Here is a 16,528-nt window from a genome sequence, read left to right as displayed (position 1 = left end):
GGACAAACTTCCAAGGAAAGAGGACACATAGGTGACCACTCCAGGGGCCATAGGCTCAGGGAAACCAGGGGGAGCCAAACTCCACCAGGATCCACAAATTGGCTGGTTTTTAATCAAAAACAAAACAACAAAAAAAAGCTGAACAGGAGAAAAAACCCACGAGGTGCGAAAGCTTCTGGCTGCTTCCTCGGCAGCAAAGCGCAGCCCCTTTAATGACAGAGGGACAGGAGGGGACATGGGGACACAGGGGTGGCTCCGCCTCAGCCCAGAGCCGCTTCACTTCTTCTCCTTCTTCTTGTTCTGCAAGAGGAAAGTTGCCACGATCACTCTGGGCTCTGTCCCCCATGCCACGGGGCAGTTCTGTCCCCCTGCCCTGCCCAGGGACCCTCACCCACCTCGGACATGCCCAGGATCATCAGAAGCTCCCGGAAGATGTTGACGAAGTCAAGGAAGAGATCAACGCAGTGCCTGGGGGAGGGAGGGAAAGGATGCTCAGAAGGGGCCACCCTGCCCCCTGTGTCACCCCCCCCGCCACCCCGTGTCCCCAGCACCCACCAGATGTAATCCTTGTCCCCACTCTCCGCCTTCTCAATGATGAGCTGCGTGTCGAAGAGCACGAAGCCACACATGATCATCAGCGCCACATACAGGTTGGCCTGTGGGAGGAAGAGGGACATGAGGTAGGGACAGTTCCCTGCTGGTGTCACCTGTCTGTCCATCTTCAGCAGGTGGAAGTGGACTGACCGTGAAGAGCCAGGTGGATCTCACAAAGGCATTAATCAGGGAGGACAGAAGCATCAGGGTGAGGCCGGAGAGCAGGAAACCTGCAGGGTGAGAGCACTGAGTCAGGGCCAGGTCTGGGGAGCCCCGACCCCCTACAGGGAGTCCCCAGCCCTGCGAGAGTCCTCCCCAAAGCCCCTCTCACCTCCTAGGTAGAGGTAGCTGCGGCGCCGGGCGTAGAGGGCGCTCAGTGAGAAGCAGGCAAAGATGGTGGCAGTGCCCAGGAATGCAGTGGGGATGATGCTGTGGGCAAAGACAGTCAGAGGGTTTTGGGACCAGCTGGGGGGGAACAGGATCTGTGTGGCAGATCTCCTCTGCTGGAGGTGGGGTACAGGGTCTGTGGGGGTGTCTCCTACCTGGGGTTGATGGAGATGCACATTTGCAGGAAAGGTCCCAGATTGATGCCTGGAAGGACAGAACTGGGTGTCATCAGAGCTATTCTGGGGGGCTTCATCCAGCCCCTCTGCAGAATTTGGGGTCCTGTGGGATGTGGGGGGTAGTCCCAGTGCCCACCTACCCGTGAGGAAGGCGAAGCCAACCAGCATCCCCAGCCGCTTCTGCTCTGTCTCACGGCTGTGTGGGGTGGCCGTGAGCCAAACCATCAGCCCCAGTGCGCCCAGGCCAGTCAGGAGCCCGAACTGGGAGAGGGAGAAACAGATGAAGGCTGGGCATTGCCTCACCTGGGTGGTACAGGGCTGGGGGTGCCACCTGTGGTCCTTTCCTCACCTGGAAAAGGTGGGTCACCACGTTGATGTAGGCACCCGCAGCTGCCACGAACATGCAGAGGGCGAAGCTGCCATAGACTCTCTTCAGGTGCTCCTGGGTGGAGGCCGAACTGTGGGCGAGGAGGGGGTGGTGAGGGGGGCAGGGAGGGCTGGCACAGACCCCCGAACCCCCTGCCCTGCCTATGTGTCACTCACATGTGGGAGAACTTGAAGAGGGCATCAAAGTTGATGCTGCGATCGAAGATGTTCATGGTGCCAGGCTGGGATGGGCCCACGGCCGCTCCACAGGGCTGCAAGCTGTGAGGGGAAGCAGAGTCAGGAAGGATCTGGAGCTCACCCAAAGCTCCCAAACTTCCCCCAGGAGCCGAATGCGAGCCCAGGAGCTGGGAGCTGCTGGGGCTCCGGAGCCTTCCTTGTCCAACTGGTGCAAGCACTGCCAGCTGTTGCAAGGCCACGGGGGCCCCTGGGGTGTTGCAGGGCTGTTGCAAGGCCAGGGTGGCTCTCAGGGATCCTGCAGCAGGGCTGTTGTGAGGCCGCGGGAGCCCCTGAAGAGCACCCGGTGCCGTGGGAGTGTTGCTGGCAGCTGGAAACGTCTTTGTGCCAGGTGACTATTAGTGCCCGTAATGACGTCCCCAGAGGTGGCTCTGGCAGCGGGAGGCTCCCAGCAGGGCCTCCTCCTTCTCCTCCTCTTCCTCGCCCTCCTCCTCCTCCTGGTCCAGCCGGCTTGGCCGGCTCTGTCCCCTCTGGCACCTGCCAGAGCCCGACCTGCCCAGCCAGTGGCACGAGCCAGCTGTCCCCAAGGGATGGAGGGGATGGAACAGGGCCCGACAGGGCACGGGACAGGGGCTTCAAGCAACCGCCCCGGCGGAGGGGAGGGTGGAGGAGAGGGGCCCCATCCTGCCACACCAGCACAGCCCAGGGGGGCACAGGTCACAGCCCAGCACTGGGACAGGGACATGGAGCGGTTCTGGACCGCTGCCACCCCTGGGCTGGCGCCACAACGCCCTGGGGAAGCCCCAGGTCAGCGGGCAAGGCAAAGGAAGAGGTGCGGCCATGGGGACAGTCCCTGCCGGGGTGTGGCGGCGGGGGTGTGTGCGACAGGGGTGTGACAGCCCCCTCCAGGGGCCGACGCCCCTCCGGCCCTCGTGACAGCCGCTTCCACTCGGCAGACCCCGCTGAGAGCCGGACCCGGGACCGGGCCGGGACCCCGAGCCGCCCTCCCCATCCCCAGCGCCGCTTTCGCTTTCGCCGCTGCCGTCCCTGGTCAGCTCCGAGCGACCTTTACCCGCTGCTTCCTGCACCCCCCACACGCCGCTGCCCCGGGGCTCCTCCCCCCTCCGCTGCCCCGATCCCCCCTGATCCCCCCCCCGATTCTCCCGTGAGAACCGGGCGGAGACCCCCAGGGCCGAACCCGTGCGCGCCCCTCCCCCACGGGGCCTGGTTGGGGCGGGACCCCCGGGGCCGCTCGGGGCGAGGTCTGGGGGATGCTGTGGGGATTACCCGGGGTCCGCAGCCACCCTGGGACCCCCACGGCTCCCCCGGGGCTGCCCCGGGCCGGCCCCGCCCGCGGCCCCCACCCGCACCTGCGCCGCGTCCGTCGTCTGTGCCAGGCCGCGAGCTCTGCGCCCCGCCCCCGCCGCTCATTGGCTGAACCCCCGCGTAATCCCGCCTTCCCCCTCATTCCATTGGCTTTCGTCAACGTCAGGGGCGGGGCTTGTGTCCTGTTGCCGTCACGGCCCGGGCCGCGCCCGAGCGCCGCCGTTGGACGAACAGCGCCCGCCCCCGCGCACGAGTGCCGCGCTGATTGGCCAGCCTTGGAGCGGCTCGGCGAATCGGAGCTCCCCGCTCGCTGCCGGCCTTTGGGCGCCCTCCGGTGGCTCCGCGGCCCCGGAGGGCGCCCCCAGGTGGCTCCGTCGCGGACGTGCAGCGCTGGGGCGGGACCGGGCGGGGCGGGCGGGGCGGGATCGGGAGGCGGTGGCAGCGCCGGACACGACGGGCTGAACCTCCCCCACCGCCCCCCGGTGCCTGGGCCGGGGATGGGGAACGTGGAGAGCGCGGACGGGGAGGCGCTGCCCCGGGCCCCGGGAACGCCGGCGTCCCCGGGGGGAGCCGGACTGTTCGCCCCGGGCAAGATGCCGATGCCGGAGCCCTGCGAGCTGGAAGAGCGCTTCGCCCTGGTGTTGGTGAGAGGCCGACCCCTGCCGCGCTCCCTAGTTCCCGATGTTCACCCTCCGTTCCCGATGTGCCCCCCCCCGGTGCCTTTCGCCTGTTCGCTCCGTCGGTGTTCCCGCTGAGCTCCCCCCGGTTCATCCCTACCCGGGACTCCTCCCGATGCGCTCTCCCGGAGCCACCCGGGACGGGAGGAGAGTGTCGGTGCCCGCGGGGATGGGCAGTGCCCGCGGGGCCGCGGCGAACACCCCACCCGGGACAGCCCCGGGGGTGACGCCACTCCCGGTGCCACCGCGGGGGCCCCTGAGGCCCGGGGATTTTGTGAGCCGGGAAAATCCCGTCGGGGCAGCGCGCGGGGCTGGAGCTGGGTTTCTCTGTGGGTGCGGGGGACCGCAGGGCTGGGATTCCCCGCTAAGTGCGGTGGCTCCCGGTTTCCCGGTGGCTGCAATGGTTCCCGGTGGGCGCGGATCCCCTGCGCGGTCCCCGCTCCGCTGTCGCTGCCGGGGCGGTGGCCATCCCGCGGCCCCGGGACGTGGCTCGGCAGTGCCTCCGGTGCCACCGCGACCACCAACACCGCGGAGGCGTCCCACCGGCGCTGGGTCACCCACGAGCCGTCCCGGTGGCCCCTCCGCGGCGCTGGCTTTGTTTGCGGGGGAGACACCGCGGGGACACCACGGCTAGGTGACAGCGGTGCCCCCCGGCAACCGGCCCCGCCATCCCGGTGGGAGCCGCCGCCAGCGGAAGCCGCAGCCGGCCAGGAAATGCCGAGTGTGGTCCCACGGGGCTCTGGAAGCCGAAATCGGGGGCAACGGGGGGCACCGGTACCCCCGGCGTGGGCGCGTCCCGCCGCTGACGAGCGGCTCCCGCCCGGGGCGGCGCTGCCCGTCCCGCATCCCACGCGGGGCGGATGCGGCCGCCGGTCTCCTCGGGGCCCGTGGCGGGGGGGACACGTCCTGCCGGGCTACACCGACACAGTGCCGAGGGATCAGTTTGCAGGGTGGTGGCACCAGCCCCCCCTTCCCCCCCCCTCTCCACCCCCCCCCAGTATGTGTCCCGCGGCCGTCGGCGGCGCCCGGTGCCGTCCCGGCTGCTGCCGGGGGTGGAAAATATTCCATCATGTGATAGAGCTCCGGCGGCCCCCGGAGGCGAGGATCCGCCCGGGAGCCCCCCAGCCCCGGGGCGGGCTCCAGCCCCGGTACCGCCGTTTCCCGGTGGGATTCAGCCCCGAGATAGCCATGGGGACTCCCGGTGGGGCCGACGGCGGAGGAAGTGCCCGGCCGGGAGCGGCCGCGCTCCCACCACAAAGGCAGGAAACGAAGCAGCGGGAACGCCGGGACGGGCGGCTGTGCTTCAAAGCCCCCCGCGGGTGCCCCCCGACCCCACCCGGGGTCTCTGTGCGTCCTTTCTACCTCCATTCCCTGGGAGCCCCGGGATTTTACTGGTGGGCACGGGGGAATAACCAGAGCCCTCTGGGTAGGGGATGGTACCCCTTTGAGGGGCAGTTCTGGTGGCTCCGTGCGGGTGGTCAGCCTCGTGGGAATCTGAGAGTCCCGCGGGATTCCTTGACCGGGGTACTTGGTCTCGCCCAGGCTCTGTCCCGATTTCCTGCGGCTCCGTGGGATCGGGATAAGCAAGGGAGGGCTAACTTTAGCTGACATGGGGTGGGTGGAGCAGCCGTGGTGATGGCTTCTGATAATCGGGCTACCTGGAGCTGCGTCACTGGGGTGGCATCTCCCACCAGGGTCACATCACCCAGCATGATGGTATCACCCATCTGGGTTGGCATCTCTCCCTGGGGTGGCATTGCCCACCAGAGCAGTCCCAGTCCCACGGCCCTCTGGCATCCCTGGTGCCCAATGTGTCACCCCATTTGTCCTGTGTCACATCCCGCTCTGAGGATCTTGGGGTCCCTGCGTGGCCCTTCCTAGTGACCTGACCTGGCCAGAGCATGGCCTTGTGCCTGTTGTCCGAGGAGCAGCCGCCACTGCCAGGCCTCGTGTCCGGTGTCCTGGGGAGCTGGCACCGGTGCCTGGCCTCGTGCCGCGGTCAGGAGCGGAGGCTGCGGTTTGTCGTGCAGAAGTGGGTGCAGACAGGAAGGATGCGTCAGGGATGAGGAGATTTGGTGTCGCTGGTGGCTGGCATGTCCCCAGTGACACTGCTGTCCCTATACCACATCTGTGCCTGCTGGTGCATCCTGGTGCCAGGGACTCTGGCTATGTCCTGGGTCAGGGTGCCCCCTTAGAGGGGACCCTGGCTGTGCTGTGGGTGCTTTTTGGGGGGACCCAGGCTGTACCATGGGTCTGGGTGCCCCCTGGGGGCGCTGTCCCCATGTCCCCCAGAGTGACCCCCACCCTCTATCTATCCCAGAGCTCCATGAACCTGCCCCCGGACAAAGCCCGGCTCCTGCGCCAGTACGACAACGAGAAGAAGTGGGACCTCATCTGTGACCAGGTGGGGGCTGGGTGGTCCATGGGGGTTCTGGGGAGGGGACTGTGCTGCTATCCCACTGTCACCAACACCCTTCTGTACACGCCAGGAGCGGTTCCAGGTGAAGAGCCCACCCCATGCCTACATCCAGAAGCTGCGCAGCTTCCTGGAGCCAGGTGTCACACGGAAGGTGAGGGGTTGGGGGGTTTGGGAGAGCCTTAGAGGGTTTGGGGAGTCTGGGGGAGCACGGCTCAACCTTGCTCTGCCCCCAGAAGTTCAGAAGGAGGGTGCAGGAGTCGACCAAGGTGCTGCGCGAGCTGGAGATCAGCCTGAGGACGAACCACATCGGGTGAGTGTGGGGTCCCGGGGAGGGGTTTTGGGATCCAGGCTGGGGGTGCCGAGTTCCGGATGGGGTGTGGGGTCCCGGGGGGACCGCGGGGTCCTGTCAGCAGCCCCACACAGCTGCAGGGGAAGCCGGAGGCGCTGCAGGAACTGGGCCGGTTCCTGCCCCGGCCCGCGGGCAGGTCCCGGGGGCGGATGCCGGGAAGGATGGGCCGGCGATGACGCCCTGAAAGAGGCAGCGTGGCCAGATCCTCAGATCCTGGCCGGCTTCTCTCGACCGACCGGAGGGCTCGGTCGGCACCGTCCCCGAGCCGGTGACACCCGGTGTGACCGGGATGCCCCGGAGCTGCGCGGGGCGTCGGGCGGGACGGGGCCGTCCCGGGGGTATTGGGGACATCAGCGGCGGGTGCCCGGGGGTACAGTGGTGCCCAGGGCGGCTCGGTCGTGCCCGGGATGTCTCGTGCACGTGCCGGCTGTTCCCCGCCGCCGGCCCCGCTCGTCCCTGCCCACGGACCCAAAATAGCAGCAGCCGGAGACAGGAAACGGGCTGAAGCGAGGGGCTGGCGGCGGCAGGAAAGGGGCGGCTGCGGCCCCGTGGCTCCCTGACGCACGGCTGTGGGCAGGCCTGGGGACCCCCAGTGCTCCCAATGCTCCTGCGTGAATCCCCCACCCCGTGCACCTCCACCCCACTTGCCCCGCTTCTTGCCCCTGGGCACATCACCTCACAAGCGTACCCCAACACCCTCCCGAGATTTGCGACATCCCGAATCCCCTCCTTTCCCCGCGGGGTTCCCAGGGTGGTGGTTGGGGTGCAGCCCCAGCACCCATCTCCGTTTCCCGCCCGCACCGAGCCCTCCCTGCCCTGTGCCCCTCAGATAACCCTGTGCTGGCGCTGGCACCAGTGATAGCGCAGGGGCTGCAACCACCACTGCAGCCCCGGGGTGTCCCCACCGTCCCCTCACCCTCCCTGTGCCAGGACAGGGGTCTCCATGGTGGAAGGGGTTGTGCTGGGGGGATCCCTGACTCCTGCAGGTTCTGATGGGTGCTTGGTGCTGCAGGTGGGTGCGGGAGTTCCTCAATGATGAGAACAAGGGGCTGGATGTGCTGGTGAACTACCTGTCCTTCGCTCAGTGCGCCGTCATGTGAGTGGGCTCGGGGGCGTCCCTGGGGCTCGGGGGGACTCAGGGAGTCCTTGGGGAGTGTTGAAGTTCCTGGTGGCTGTGGCAGCTCCTTGCTGCCGACGCCTGATACTGCTCAGTCCTTATCATCCCTAAGGCAGGGTCCTGTCTGCAACGGGGTTCTGAGGGACGCGGGATTTTCAGACCCTTCCTGCCTGCTCTGGGGATTCAAGAGCCACCCTCGTGCCTCTCCCCACCCTGCAACCACCCACTCCACCTGCCTCAGCGCTTGCATCTGTGCTGGAACCGTGTGCCCCCCGCCAGAGCCGTTTGCCTCTGCCAGAGCCATGTGCCCCCTGCCAGAGCCATGTGCCCCCCACCAAAGCAGTGTGCCCCCTGCTGCGCGCGTGTCCCCCCACCAGGTTGGATTTTGAGGGCCTGGAAGGCGGTGAGGATGGTGCACTGGAGAAGCTGCGTGCCTGGAGCAGGTCCATCGAGGATCTGCAGCACCCCAGCGCCCTGCCCGCCCCCTTTGCCAGCAGCCTGGCCCGCTCTGCCCGCCAGACCGCTCTACGGTACGTGCCCAGGGGGATGTCCCACTGTGGGGGGACGTCCTGCCGTGGGGGTACGTCCTGCTTCAGGGCTCTGGCCGGTCACAGCGCTGCCACTTGCTCCTGCTGCGCTGTGCGCTGTGGTGTGCATCGTGCCAAGCACCATCCTGCTGTGCCTCGTGCCGTCGTGCTTGGTGCCACTCACCGCTCTGTCCCGTGCCACGCACATCACCTGCACAGCACAAATGCAGCACCTGGAGCTCAGGCTGTGCCTCGCCCTCGGTGTGGCTGTGCCATGGCACGCGCCACACACGCGCCATCCTGCTCTGCCTCACGCGCCGTGCCCGTCCCGCCGGCCCTGGCACTGCTGTCACTGTCTCGCCATTGCCATCCTGCCTGTCCTCTGTGCCCCGTGGCTCCACTCACCCCTGCTCTGGCTCTGCCCCCCTGCCCTGGGGTAATGTACCCCGTCTCTGCTTCCAGGGCTGGGGTCCCCCTCTCTGGCTGTGCTCTCTCTCTCTCTCCTCCGTGCCCACCTCGCCGCCCGCCCACCCGCCGGGTAAGTACCGGCTGTCTGGGGCCAGCCCAGTGCTCATGGTGGCTTTGCTCCACGTCTTCAGACTCTGTCCCTGTCGCCCTCCGACCGCTTCTATCTGCCTTTGCCCCTCCAAAATCCTGGCTGTCTTCATGCTGTCCCCACGCTGTCCCCATGCTGTCCCTCGGTTCCCCACCCCAGTGACAGTCACGCTCACCGTGTGCCCTATCCTGCAGCTATGGGACACTGCCCAGCCGCAGGGCACTGAAGAACTCGCGCCTGGTGAGCCAGAAGGACGATGTCCACCTCTGCATCATGTGTCTTCGGGCCATCATGAACTACCAGGTACTGTCACCCCACGGTGGGGACACGCTGTCACCACTGCCACCACAGTTGACATTGTTTATTCTTCATCCCCTCAGTACGGCTTCAACCTGGTCATGTCTCACCCACACGCTGTCAATGAGATCGCCCTGAGCCTCAATAACAAGAACCCGAGGTAAGGGAGGGTCTGGCAGGGTGGGACAGGGGTCCTGGGGCTGGCTGGGGGTGACGCTGATGCTGATGGTGATGCTGTGCCCAGGATGAAGGCACTGGTGCTGGAACTGCTGGCAGCTGTCTGCCTGGTGAGGGGCGGCCACGAGATCATCCTCGCGGCCTTTGACAACTTCAAGGAGGTATGAGGAGACTGGGAACAGGTCTGGTCTGGGATGGGGGGAATGAGGGGAAACAGGACCAGGCTGGGATGGGGGTTGAGCAGGGGAAGACAGGAACAGCCTCAGATGGGGGAATGGGGTACCAGAATTAGGCTGGGACCGGGGACCAGGACCCCAGGAATGGAGGAACTGGGACCAATCTGGGATGAGGGAAAGCCCAAGAGAAGGCTGGGATGGGGACACCAGGGTCCCCAGGGCCAGGCTGGGATGTGGAGTCTGGAGTGCAGGGATGGAGGGACCAGGGAAGATGAGGAATGGGGGATCTGGGAGCACCAGGACCAGACTGGGACTAGGGGAGTTGAGTCCAGGAGATGGGGGAGGGGGGGGGGTCAGTGGCTGGGGGGCCATGCCAGGTTAACCCCATTCCTGCCTGCTCAGGTGTGCAAGGAGAAGCACCGCTTTGAGCGGCTGATGGAATACTTCCGCAACGAGGACAGCAGCATTGACTTCATGGTGGGACACCCAGTCCTGGGCGAGGGGGAGGCTCTCTGGGGGGCAGGAGAACTCCTGGTGATGCCAGCCCTGCTTGCAGGTGGCCTGCATGCAGTTCATCAACATCGTGGTGCACTCGGTGGAGGACATGAACTTCCGTGTCCATCTCCAGTACGAGTTCACCAAACTGGGGCTGGAGGAGTTCCTGCAGGTATGGGGGGGGGTCGAGGGTCAGGGGAACTGCGCTGGGGGGCCCCCTCATCCTTGACGCTGCCTTCATGCCCACAGAAGTCGAGGCACACAGAGAGTGAGAAGCTGCAGGTGCAGATCCAGGCGTACCTGGACAATGTCTTCGATGTTGGGGGGCTGCTGGAGGATGCCGAGACCAAGAATGTGGCCCTGGAGAAGGTGGAGGAGCTGGAGGAGCACCTGTCCCACGTATGTGAGCGCAGGGAGATGCAGGGATGTTCCTTGCTGGGTCCTGGGGAAATCAGTGGTGCCAGCAGGGGGGTCCCTGAGCTGCCGTCACAGCCGTGTCCTGCTCCCCAGCTAACGGAGAAGCTGCTGGACCTGGAGAACGAGAACATGATGCGGGTGGCAGAGCTGGAGAAGCAGCTGCTGCAGCGAGAGAAAGAGCTGGAGGTGGTCAAGGTGTGCTGGAGGGGCTGTAGGGGCTGTAGGGAGTCAGGAAGGGTCCCGACCCCTCTGGGCTGACGCTCGCTGTCCCCAGGAGACCTACGAGCACACGAGCCACCAGGTGCACACGCTGCGCAGGATGATCAAGGAGAAGGACGAAGCTTTCCGGAGGCACTACGGTTCTGAGCCGCCCCCCCTTCCCAGTGTCGAGCCCCCACCTCCGCAGGTGGAGCCCTTGGAGGAGACCCTGCGTCTCCCGGTCCTGCCCCCGGTGGAGGTTGCACCGCCCCCGCCCCCTCCGCCTCCCCCTCTGCCGCCTCCTGCGCCCCCACTCCCAGGTGAGGAGGAGAAGCCCCCGGGGCACCCAAAACCGGGCCATCTCAGAGCTGGGTGTCCCCAGGGGTGGGAGAGCTCCCAGACAGGGAGATCTCTGGCGCTGGGCTGTTCCCGAGGCTGGGCAGTCCCCAGTATTGGGGTCTCACCCTCTGATGGCTTCACAGGGAAGTGTCCCCCAGCCCCGCCGCTGCCCGGGGCTTCACCCTCCATCGCCCTCACAGTCGGGCTCTCAGGTATGTGGGGTTGAGGGGGGACCATGGGATGGGGACAGGGGACAGGGAGGGTGTGGGCACTGAAAGGACAGGGACAGGGAGGACATGGGGACTGGGACAGTGCAGGGACAATGGGGACAGGAATGGTGTAGGGACTGTGTGGACAGGGAGCACACAGAACAGTAGGGACAGGGACAAGGGACAGGGAAGAGTTGCAGGCACCAGGGTGCTGGGGTTGCAGTCCTCAAGGAGCACCCATTCAGGGACCCCAGCACGGGGATGGGGTGGCCCAGGGGTTGATGACACCAGGATCAGGTGACTCAGGGTGGGCTGGCTCCCATCCCGCTGGCAGCCATCCGGATCAAGAAGCCCATCAAGACCAAATTCCGGTTGCCTGTGTTCAACTGGACGGCGCTGAAGCCCAGCCAGATCAGCGGGACGGTGTTCAGCGAGCTGGACGACGAGCGTGTGCTGGAGGTGAGCCCAGGACCCCTCCTCATGTGGGCACCCCCACCCCCACTTCTGACCCCCCCTCATCTCCTCAGGACCTGGACCTGGAGCGCTTTGAGGAGCTGTTCAAGACCAAGGCGCAGGGCCCGGCACTGGACCTGGTGTGTGCCAAGAGCAAGGCGGCGCAGAAAGTGGCCACCAAGGTGACACTGCTGGAAGCCAACCGTGCCAAGAATTTGGCCATCACCTTGCGCAAGGCCGGGCGCAGCGCTGAGGAGATCTGCCGGGCCATCCACACGTATGGCCCCACACTGGGGGGGACAGGGGGGCTAGGGGGGATGCAGGGGGCTGGAGGGGGGCCAGGAATGGGACAGGGAGGGTCAGGAATGGGGTGCAGGGGGGTAGACAGGGTGCAAAGGGGTTGGTTGGGGTGCAAGGGGACCAGACAAAGTGTGGAGGGGCTAGTTGGAGTGCAGAGGGCTTGGACAGAGGACAGGTGGTCTGGCTGAGGTTCTAGGGGCTCAGAGTGCAGGGGGGGTCTGGATGGGGTGCGAGGGTCTCAGGCAGGGTACAGGGCCTTGGCTGGGGTACAGGGGGAACAGTAAGGACACAAGGGAGCCAGCTGGGATGCAGAGGGACCAGGCTGGATTGTGGAGGGTTTGGCTGGGGGGCAGGTGGTCTGGTTGAGGTTCAGCGGGCTCAGGCAGGGTACAGGGGCACTGGTTGGGGTGCAGGGGAACTTGTTGGGGTCCAGAGGGTGCAGACAGAGTGCAGCAGGCCTGGTTGGGTTGCAGGAAGGACAGGCAGGGTTCAAGAGGGGGCTGGCTGGGGTGCAGATGGTTTGGCTGGGGGTCAGGGTGGCTCTTTGAGGTTCTAGGCAGAGTACTGGGGGCCTTGGCAGAGGTGCACTGGGAGTTATTTGGGGTGCAGAGAGACTGTCTAGAATGCAGAGGGGCTTGCTGGGCTGCAGAGGGTCTGGCTAGGGGGAAGGGGATCAACAGCAGAACCAGGCAAGATGCAGAAGAGCTTGTTGGCATGCAGAGGACTTGGCTGGGGGCCACATGGTCTGATTGGGGTTCAGGAGGTGCAGGCCAGGTACAGAGGTTCAGGCAGCATGCAGGGCCTCTGGCTGTGATTCAGGGTGGCCAAGCAGGTTGCAGGGAGCCAGGCTGGGATCCAGGGTTCCCAGACTGGGCACTGCTGGGAGCTGCTCCCCAACTTTGCGATGTGGGGCAGGTTTGACCTGGCGACGCTGCCGGTGGATTTTGTGGAGTGCCTGATGCGGTTCCTGCCCACCGAGGCGGAGGCGAAGGCACTGCGTCAGTACGAGCGTGAGCGGAAGCCGCTGGAGGAGCTGGCGGACGAGGACAGGTTCATGCTGCAGTTCAGCAAGGTGGAGCGGCTGCCGCAGCGCATGGCCATCATGGCCTTCCTCGGCAACTTCGCTGAGAACATCCAGATGTTGACACCGGTACGGAGCTGGGGAGGGGGATACTGGACCTGCCAGGGGGTTCCTTGCAGCGTGAACCATGGCTGAGTCCCCCTGTCCTGCCCCCCTGCAGCAGCTCAATGCCATCATCGCAGCCTCGGCCTCTGTCAAGTCGTCCCAGAAGTTGAAGCACATGCTGGAGGTGGGGATGTGAGGACCGGCTGGGTAGGGGGTCTTTCACTCCAGCCTCACTGTGGCTGGGTGAGGGGGATCCTGTGGGGTCTTGCTCCCTCCTGACCTCCAATCCCATTGCTGTGGCCCTGCAGATCATTTTGGCACTGGGCAACTACATGAACAGCAGCAAACGCGGTGCAGTCTACGGCTTCAAATTACAGAGCCTGGACCTGGTGGGCAGCACCTCCCCGGCTCCCTGGGACCCCGAGGTTCCCATCCCACAGCCCTGACCCCCTCCCCAAATCCTTCTGCAGCTCCTGGACACCAAGTCAACAGACAGGAAGATGACGCTGCTGCACTTCATCGCGCTGACGGTGCGGGAGAAATACCCAGAGCTGGCGACCTTCTGGCAGGAGCTGCATTTTGTGGAGAAGGCTGCAGCAGGTGCCCCTCAACCTGTGCCCATGGCCCCACCTCACTGTCCCAGCCCCATGCAGCCACTGACCCGTCCTGTGTCCCTGCAGTGTCCCTGGAGAACGTGCTGCTGGATGTGAAGGAGCTGGGCCGGGGGATGGAGCTGCTGCGGCGGGAGTGCGGGCAGCACGAGAGCGCAGTGCTGCGCGGCTTCCTGGGCGGCAGCGAGGGGCAGCTCGAGCGGCTGCAGCGCGACGCGCGCACGGCCGAGGTGAGGGCGGCTCACACCCGGCCTGGCACCAACCACGGGCACACCTGCTCAGCCACACCTTGCTCTGCATTCTCCTTGAGCACAGCTGGTCATCCACACCTTGTCTTGCATGGTCCTTTTGCACACCTGGTCATCCACACCTTGCTCTGCACGTTCCTCATGCACACCTGCTTTCCTTGGCATGCTCCATGTCATTCCTTGTCATCCACACCTTGCTCTATGCAGTCTTTGTGCAGACCTGCACATCTACATCTTGCTTTGCATGTTCCTCATGCACATCTGCTCATCCACACCCTGCCTTGCATGCTCCTTGTGCACATCTGGTTCCACTTCTGGCTCTGCACACTTCTTGTGCACATCTGGTCACCCACACCTTGCTCTGCATGGCCCTTGTGCACCCCTGCCTTCCTTTGCATTCTCCGTGTGCATTGTCACACACACCTTGTTCTGCACACTCCTTGTGCACTCCTGCCCTGCTTTGCCCACACGTGATGCCCACCATGCCTTGCACTCCCCCTGTGCTGGACACTGCCCATCCCTGACCCCTGGTCCTGTGCCAGGACGCCTACAACACTGTGGTGCGGTATTTCGGCGAGAGTCCCAAGACGACCCCCCCATCCGTCTTCTTCCCGGTCTTTGTCCGATTCATCCACTCTTACAAGGTGAGGTGGGGCCGGGAGGGGATACACGGCACGTGAATCACTCCACGGTGGGGGAAACCTGAAGCCCCCACCTGTGTGCACTGGCAGGATGCAGAGCAGGAAAACGAGACACGGAAGAAGCAGGAGGAGGTGATGCGGGAGAAGCTGCTGGCACAGGAGGCTAAAAAGCAGGAGAAGGTTAGTGGAGGCAGGCCCGGGGTGGACTGGGGAGCAGGGGGCACGGAGAGAACCCGTGTCCCTAACCTGGACCCCCGTGCCTCCCTCACAGCGGAACAAGTGGCAGCAGCAGGAGCTGATCGCGGAGCTGCGGCGGCGCCAGGCCAAGGACCACCGGCCCATGTACGAGGGCAAGGATGGCACCATCGAGGACATCATCACCGGTACGGCCCCCTCAGTCCCTGGCCCCCTGCCCTGGCCCCGCCGGCCACGGGGGCTGACATGTCCCTGTCCCCCCCCGTTCCTTGCCCGTACCCCCGCAGCGCTGAAGAGCGTCCCCTTCACTGCCCGCACGGCCAAGCGGGGCTCCCGCTTCTTCTGCGACCCGTCCCACCACGACGAGTCCAGCTGTTAAGACCCCAGGTACCACCTGCATGCCTGGACTCCCTTGGATCCCACCTGGATCCCCTTGGGTTCCCCTCCAACCCCGCATGTCCCCTTCTGCACGACCCCTCCCTGCATGTTGTAACCCCAGGGTGTCTGGTGTGCCCAGGTCTTTTGGATCGGGGCAGGATATAATGCCAGGCTGGATCCCAGCACAGGATCCCAGTACAAGGCTGGATCCCAGAACAGGATCCCAGCACAGGATCCCAGTACAAGGCTGGATCCCAGCACAGTATCCCAGGGCAAGGCTGGATCCCAGCAGAAGACCCCAGTGCAAGGCTGGATCCCAGCACAGGATCCCAGTACAAGGCTGGATCCCAGCACAGTATCCCAGTACAAGGCTGGATCCCAGCAGAAGACCCCAGTGCAAGGCTGGATCCCAGCACAGGATCCCAGTACAAGGCTGGATCCCAGCACAGGATCCCGGTGCAAGGCTGGGTCCCAGCACAAGATCCCAGCACTGGATCTTCATGTAAGGCTGGGCCCCGGCACAGCATTCCAGTTCGATGCTGGTAGCCAGCACAGAGTCCTGACACAGGATCCCAGCACTGGATCCTGGTGCAAGGCTGGATACCAGCACAGATCCTACTGCAATACTGGAACCCAGAATGGGGTCTTAGTGCACCACTGGATCCCAGGGCAGGATCCTAGTGCACTACTGGGTCTCAAGATGGCATCCCAGCACAATATTGGATCCTAGGCTGATATCCCAGTGCATGACTGGATCCCAGTACAAGGTCCCAGTACACTACTGGGTTTTGGGCAGGGTTCCAAGGCAAAACTGGATCTCAAGGAAGGTCCCAGTGCAAAACTGGATGCCAGGGTATGGCCCCAGTGCCCTACTGGAGCCCAGAGTGGGGATCCTAGTGCGTGGAGGACTTACCCTATGCTGCCTGCACTCTGGGGAGGTCACCTGGGCACTCCCTCAGGCCAGGTGTCCCTGGGTTTGTCCCTGACTGTCCCTTCCATCCCACAGCCCGAAGGTGGATCCGCCTGTAGCCGAGCAAGGCTGAAGAGCCCGACTGGGGGGCAGGGGAGGACTGAGGCTGCCTCAGTTTCCTTTTCTCAACCCCCTCTGCCCCACAGGTGCCCAGAGAGGCTCCATCCTGCCCTGACACCATGTGGGAACAGGGCCAAAATGTCCTCGTGCCATCATGTTCACGAGTAACATCCCTGTGCCAGGGGAGACCCTGCACCCAGACCACCCCCTGCCCACCCAAGGCAGAGGCCAGATCCTTCTGTGGTGGGGCCCCAGCATCAGAAGCTGACCTGTGGGGTGCCCTCTCCCCATCGGGGTCCCCTTGTCCCTGGGGGGCTCACTGCCTCAGAGCCCCCACCCCCACTACAGGGACCATGGGGACCCCTCCACCCCGCGCTCGACACTTTGACCACTGATGTGAACACTAAGTGCCAAAAAAAAGGGACCAAAGCCAGGCTGGGGGGGCACTGGGAGAGGGGCAGGATGGTGCCCCCCACTCCAGGACTCCCCCGGCCCATCCCCCTGCAGTGACTTTTTGTACATGTGAAATATATGGAGTCTTTTACATGG

At 65.1% G+C, this 16,528-nt stretch overlaps 2 protein-coding genes across 6 annotated transcripts; one reads left to right on the top strand and one right to left on the bottom strand.

Moving 5' to 3' along the window:
- Window positions 1-90: 90 nt before the first annotated feature.
- TMBIM6 (transmembrane BAX inhibitor motif containing 6) lies at window positions 91-3,140 on the bottom strand. 2 transcript variants are annotated; one of them, XM_062511028.1, is made up of 10 exons: window positions 3,089-3,140; window positions 1,701-1,802; window positions 1,507-1,615; window positions 1,298-1,418; window positions 1,137-1,185; window positions 926-1,023; window positions 745-824; window positions 556-656; window positions 396-468; window positions 91-300 (listed from the first exon to the last, which is right to left on the bottom strand). In XM_062511028.1, exons 2-10 carry the CDS (start codon window positions 1,754-1,756, stop codon window positions 277-279), a joined length of 711 nt encoding a protein of 236 aa, XP_062367012.1. In that variant the 5' UTR covers window positions 1,757-1,802; window positions 3,089-3,140; the 3' UTR covers window positions 91-276. The 2 variants fall into 2 exon arrangements, with proteins under 2 accessions (XP_062367012.1, XP_062367013.1); XM_062511029.1 differs by lacking the exon at window positions 3,089-3,140 and adding an exon at window positions 3,006-3,041.
- Window positions 3,141-3,541: 401 nt separating this feature from the next.
- FMNL3 (formin like 3) lies at window positions 3,542-16,482 on the top strand. 4 transcript variants are annotated; one of them, XM_062510892.1, is made up of 27 exons: window positions 3,542-3,688; window positions 6,042-6,125; window positions 6,211-6,291; window positions 6,374-6,450; window positions 7,502-7,585; window positions 7,984-8,136; window positions 8,884-8,992; window positions 9,070-9,146; window positions 9,231-9,324; window positions 9,742-9,816; window positions 9,896-10,006; window positions 10,084-10,233; window positions 10,345-10,446; window positions 10,526-10,769; window positions 10,932-11,000; window positions 11,332-11,456; window positions 11,525-11,727; window positions 12,666-12,900; window positions 12,992-13,060; window positions 13,185-13,265; window positions 13,347-13,476; window positions 13,557-13,717; window positions 14,278-14,379; window positions 14,467-14,556; window positions 14,648-14,759; window positions 14,859-14,958; window positions 15,956-16,482. In XM_062510892.1, exons 1-26 carry the CDS (start codon window positions 3,542-3,544, stop codon window positions 14,948-14,950), a joined length of 3,057 nt encoding a protein of 1,018 aa, XP_062366876.1. In that variant the 3' UTR covers window positions 14,951-14,958; window positions 15,956-16,482. The 4 variants fall into 4 exon arrangements, with proteins under 4 accessions (XP_062366876.1, XP_062366875.1, XP_062366878.1 ...); XM_062510891.1 differs by adding an exon at window positions 8,596-8,671 and having other exon boundaries at window positions 3,544-3,688; window positions 8,884-9,146; XM_062510894.1 differs by lacking the exon at window positions 13,185-13,265 and adding an exon at window positions 8,596-8,671 and having other exon boundaries at window positions 3,544-3,688; window positions 8,884-9,146.
- Window positions 16,483-16,528: the final 46 nt, after the last annotated feature.

Source organism: Cinclus cinclus, chromosome 30 (genome assembly GCF_963662255.1).
Source record: "Cinclus cinclus chromosome 30, bCinCin1.1, whole genome shotgun sequence".
NCBI classification, from domain to species: Eukaryota; Metazoa; Chordata; class Aves; order Passeriformes; family Cinclidae; genus Cinclus; species Cinclus cinclus.
The sequence above is the reverse complement of the archived record's forward strand: the minus strand, read 5'-3'. Positions and strand labels throughout refer to the sequence as shown.

What these genes read in the sequence shown, in the direction of transcription:
- TMBIM6 (XM_062511028.1), bottom strand. Translation starts at nt 1,756, where the DNA reads ATGAACATCTTCGATCGCAGCATCAACTTTGATGCCCTCTTCAAGTTC. An exon ending in CTCTTCAAGTTCTCCCACAT is followed by an intron (nt 1,616 to 1,700) that starts GTGAGTGACACA and finishes CCTCGCCCACAG; the next exon opens with TTCGGCCTCCACCCAGGAGC. An exon ending in TGCATCTCCATCAACCCCAG is followed by an intron (nt 1,024 to 1,136) that starts GTAGGAGACACC and finishes CTTTGCCCACAG; the next exon opens with CATCATCCCCACTGCATTCC.
- FMNL3 (XM_062510891.1), top strand. Translation starts at nt 3,638, where the DNA reads ATGCCGATGCCGGAGCCCTGCGAGCTGGAAGAGCGCTTCGCCCTGGTG. An exon ending in AATTACAGAGCCTGGACCTG is followed by an intron (nt 13,266 to 13,346) that starts GTGGGCAGCACC and finishes ATCCTTCTGCAG; the next exon opens with CTCCTGGACACCAAGTCAAC. An exon ending in TGTGGAGAAGGCTGCAGCAG is followed by an intron (nt 13,477 to 13,556) that starts GTGCCCCTCAAC and finishes GTGTCCCTGCAG; the next exon opens with TGTCCCTGGAGAACGTGCTG.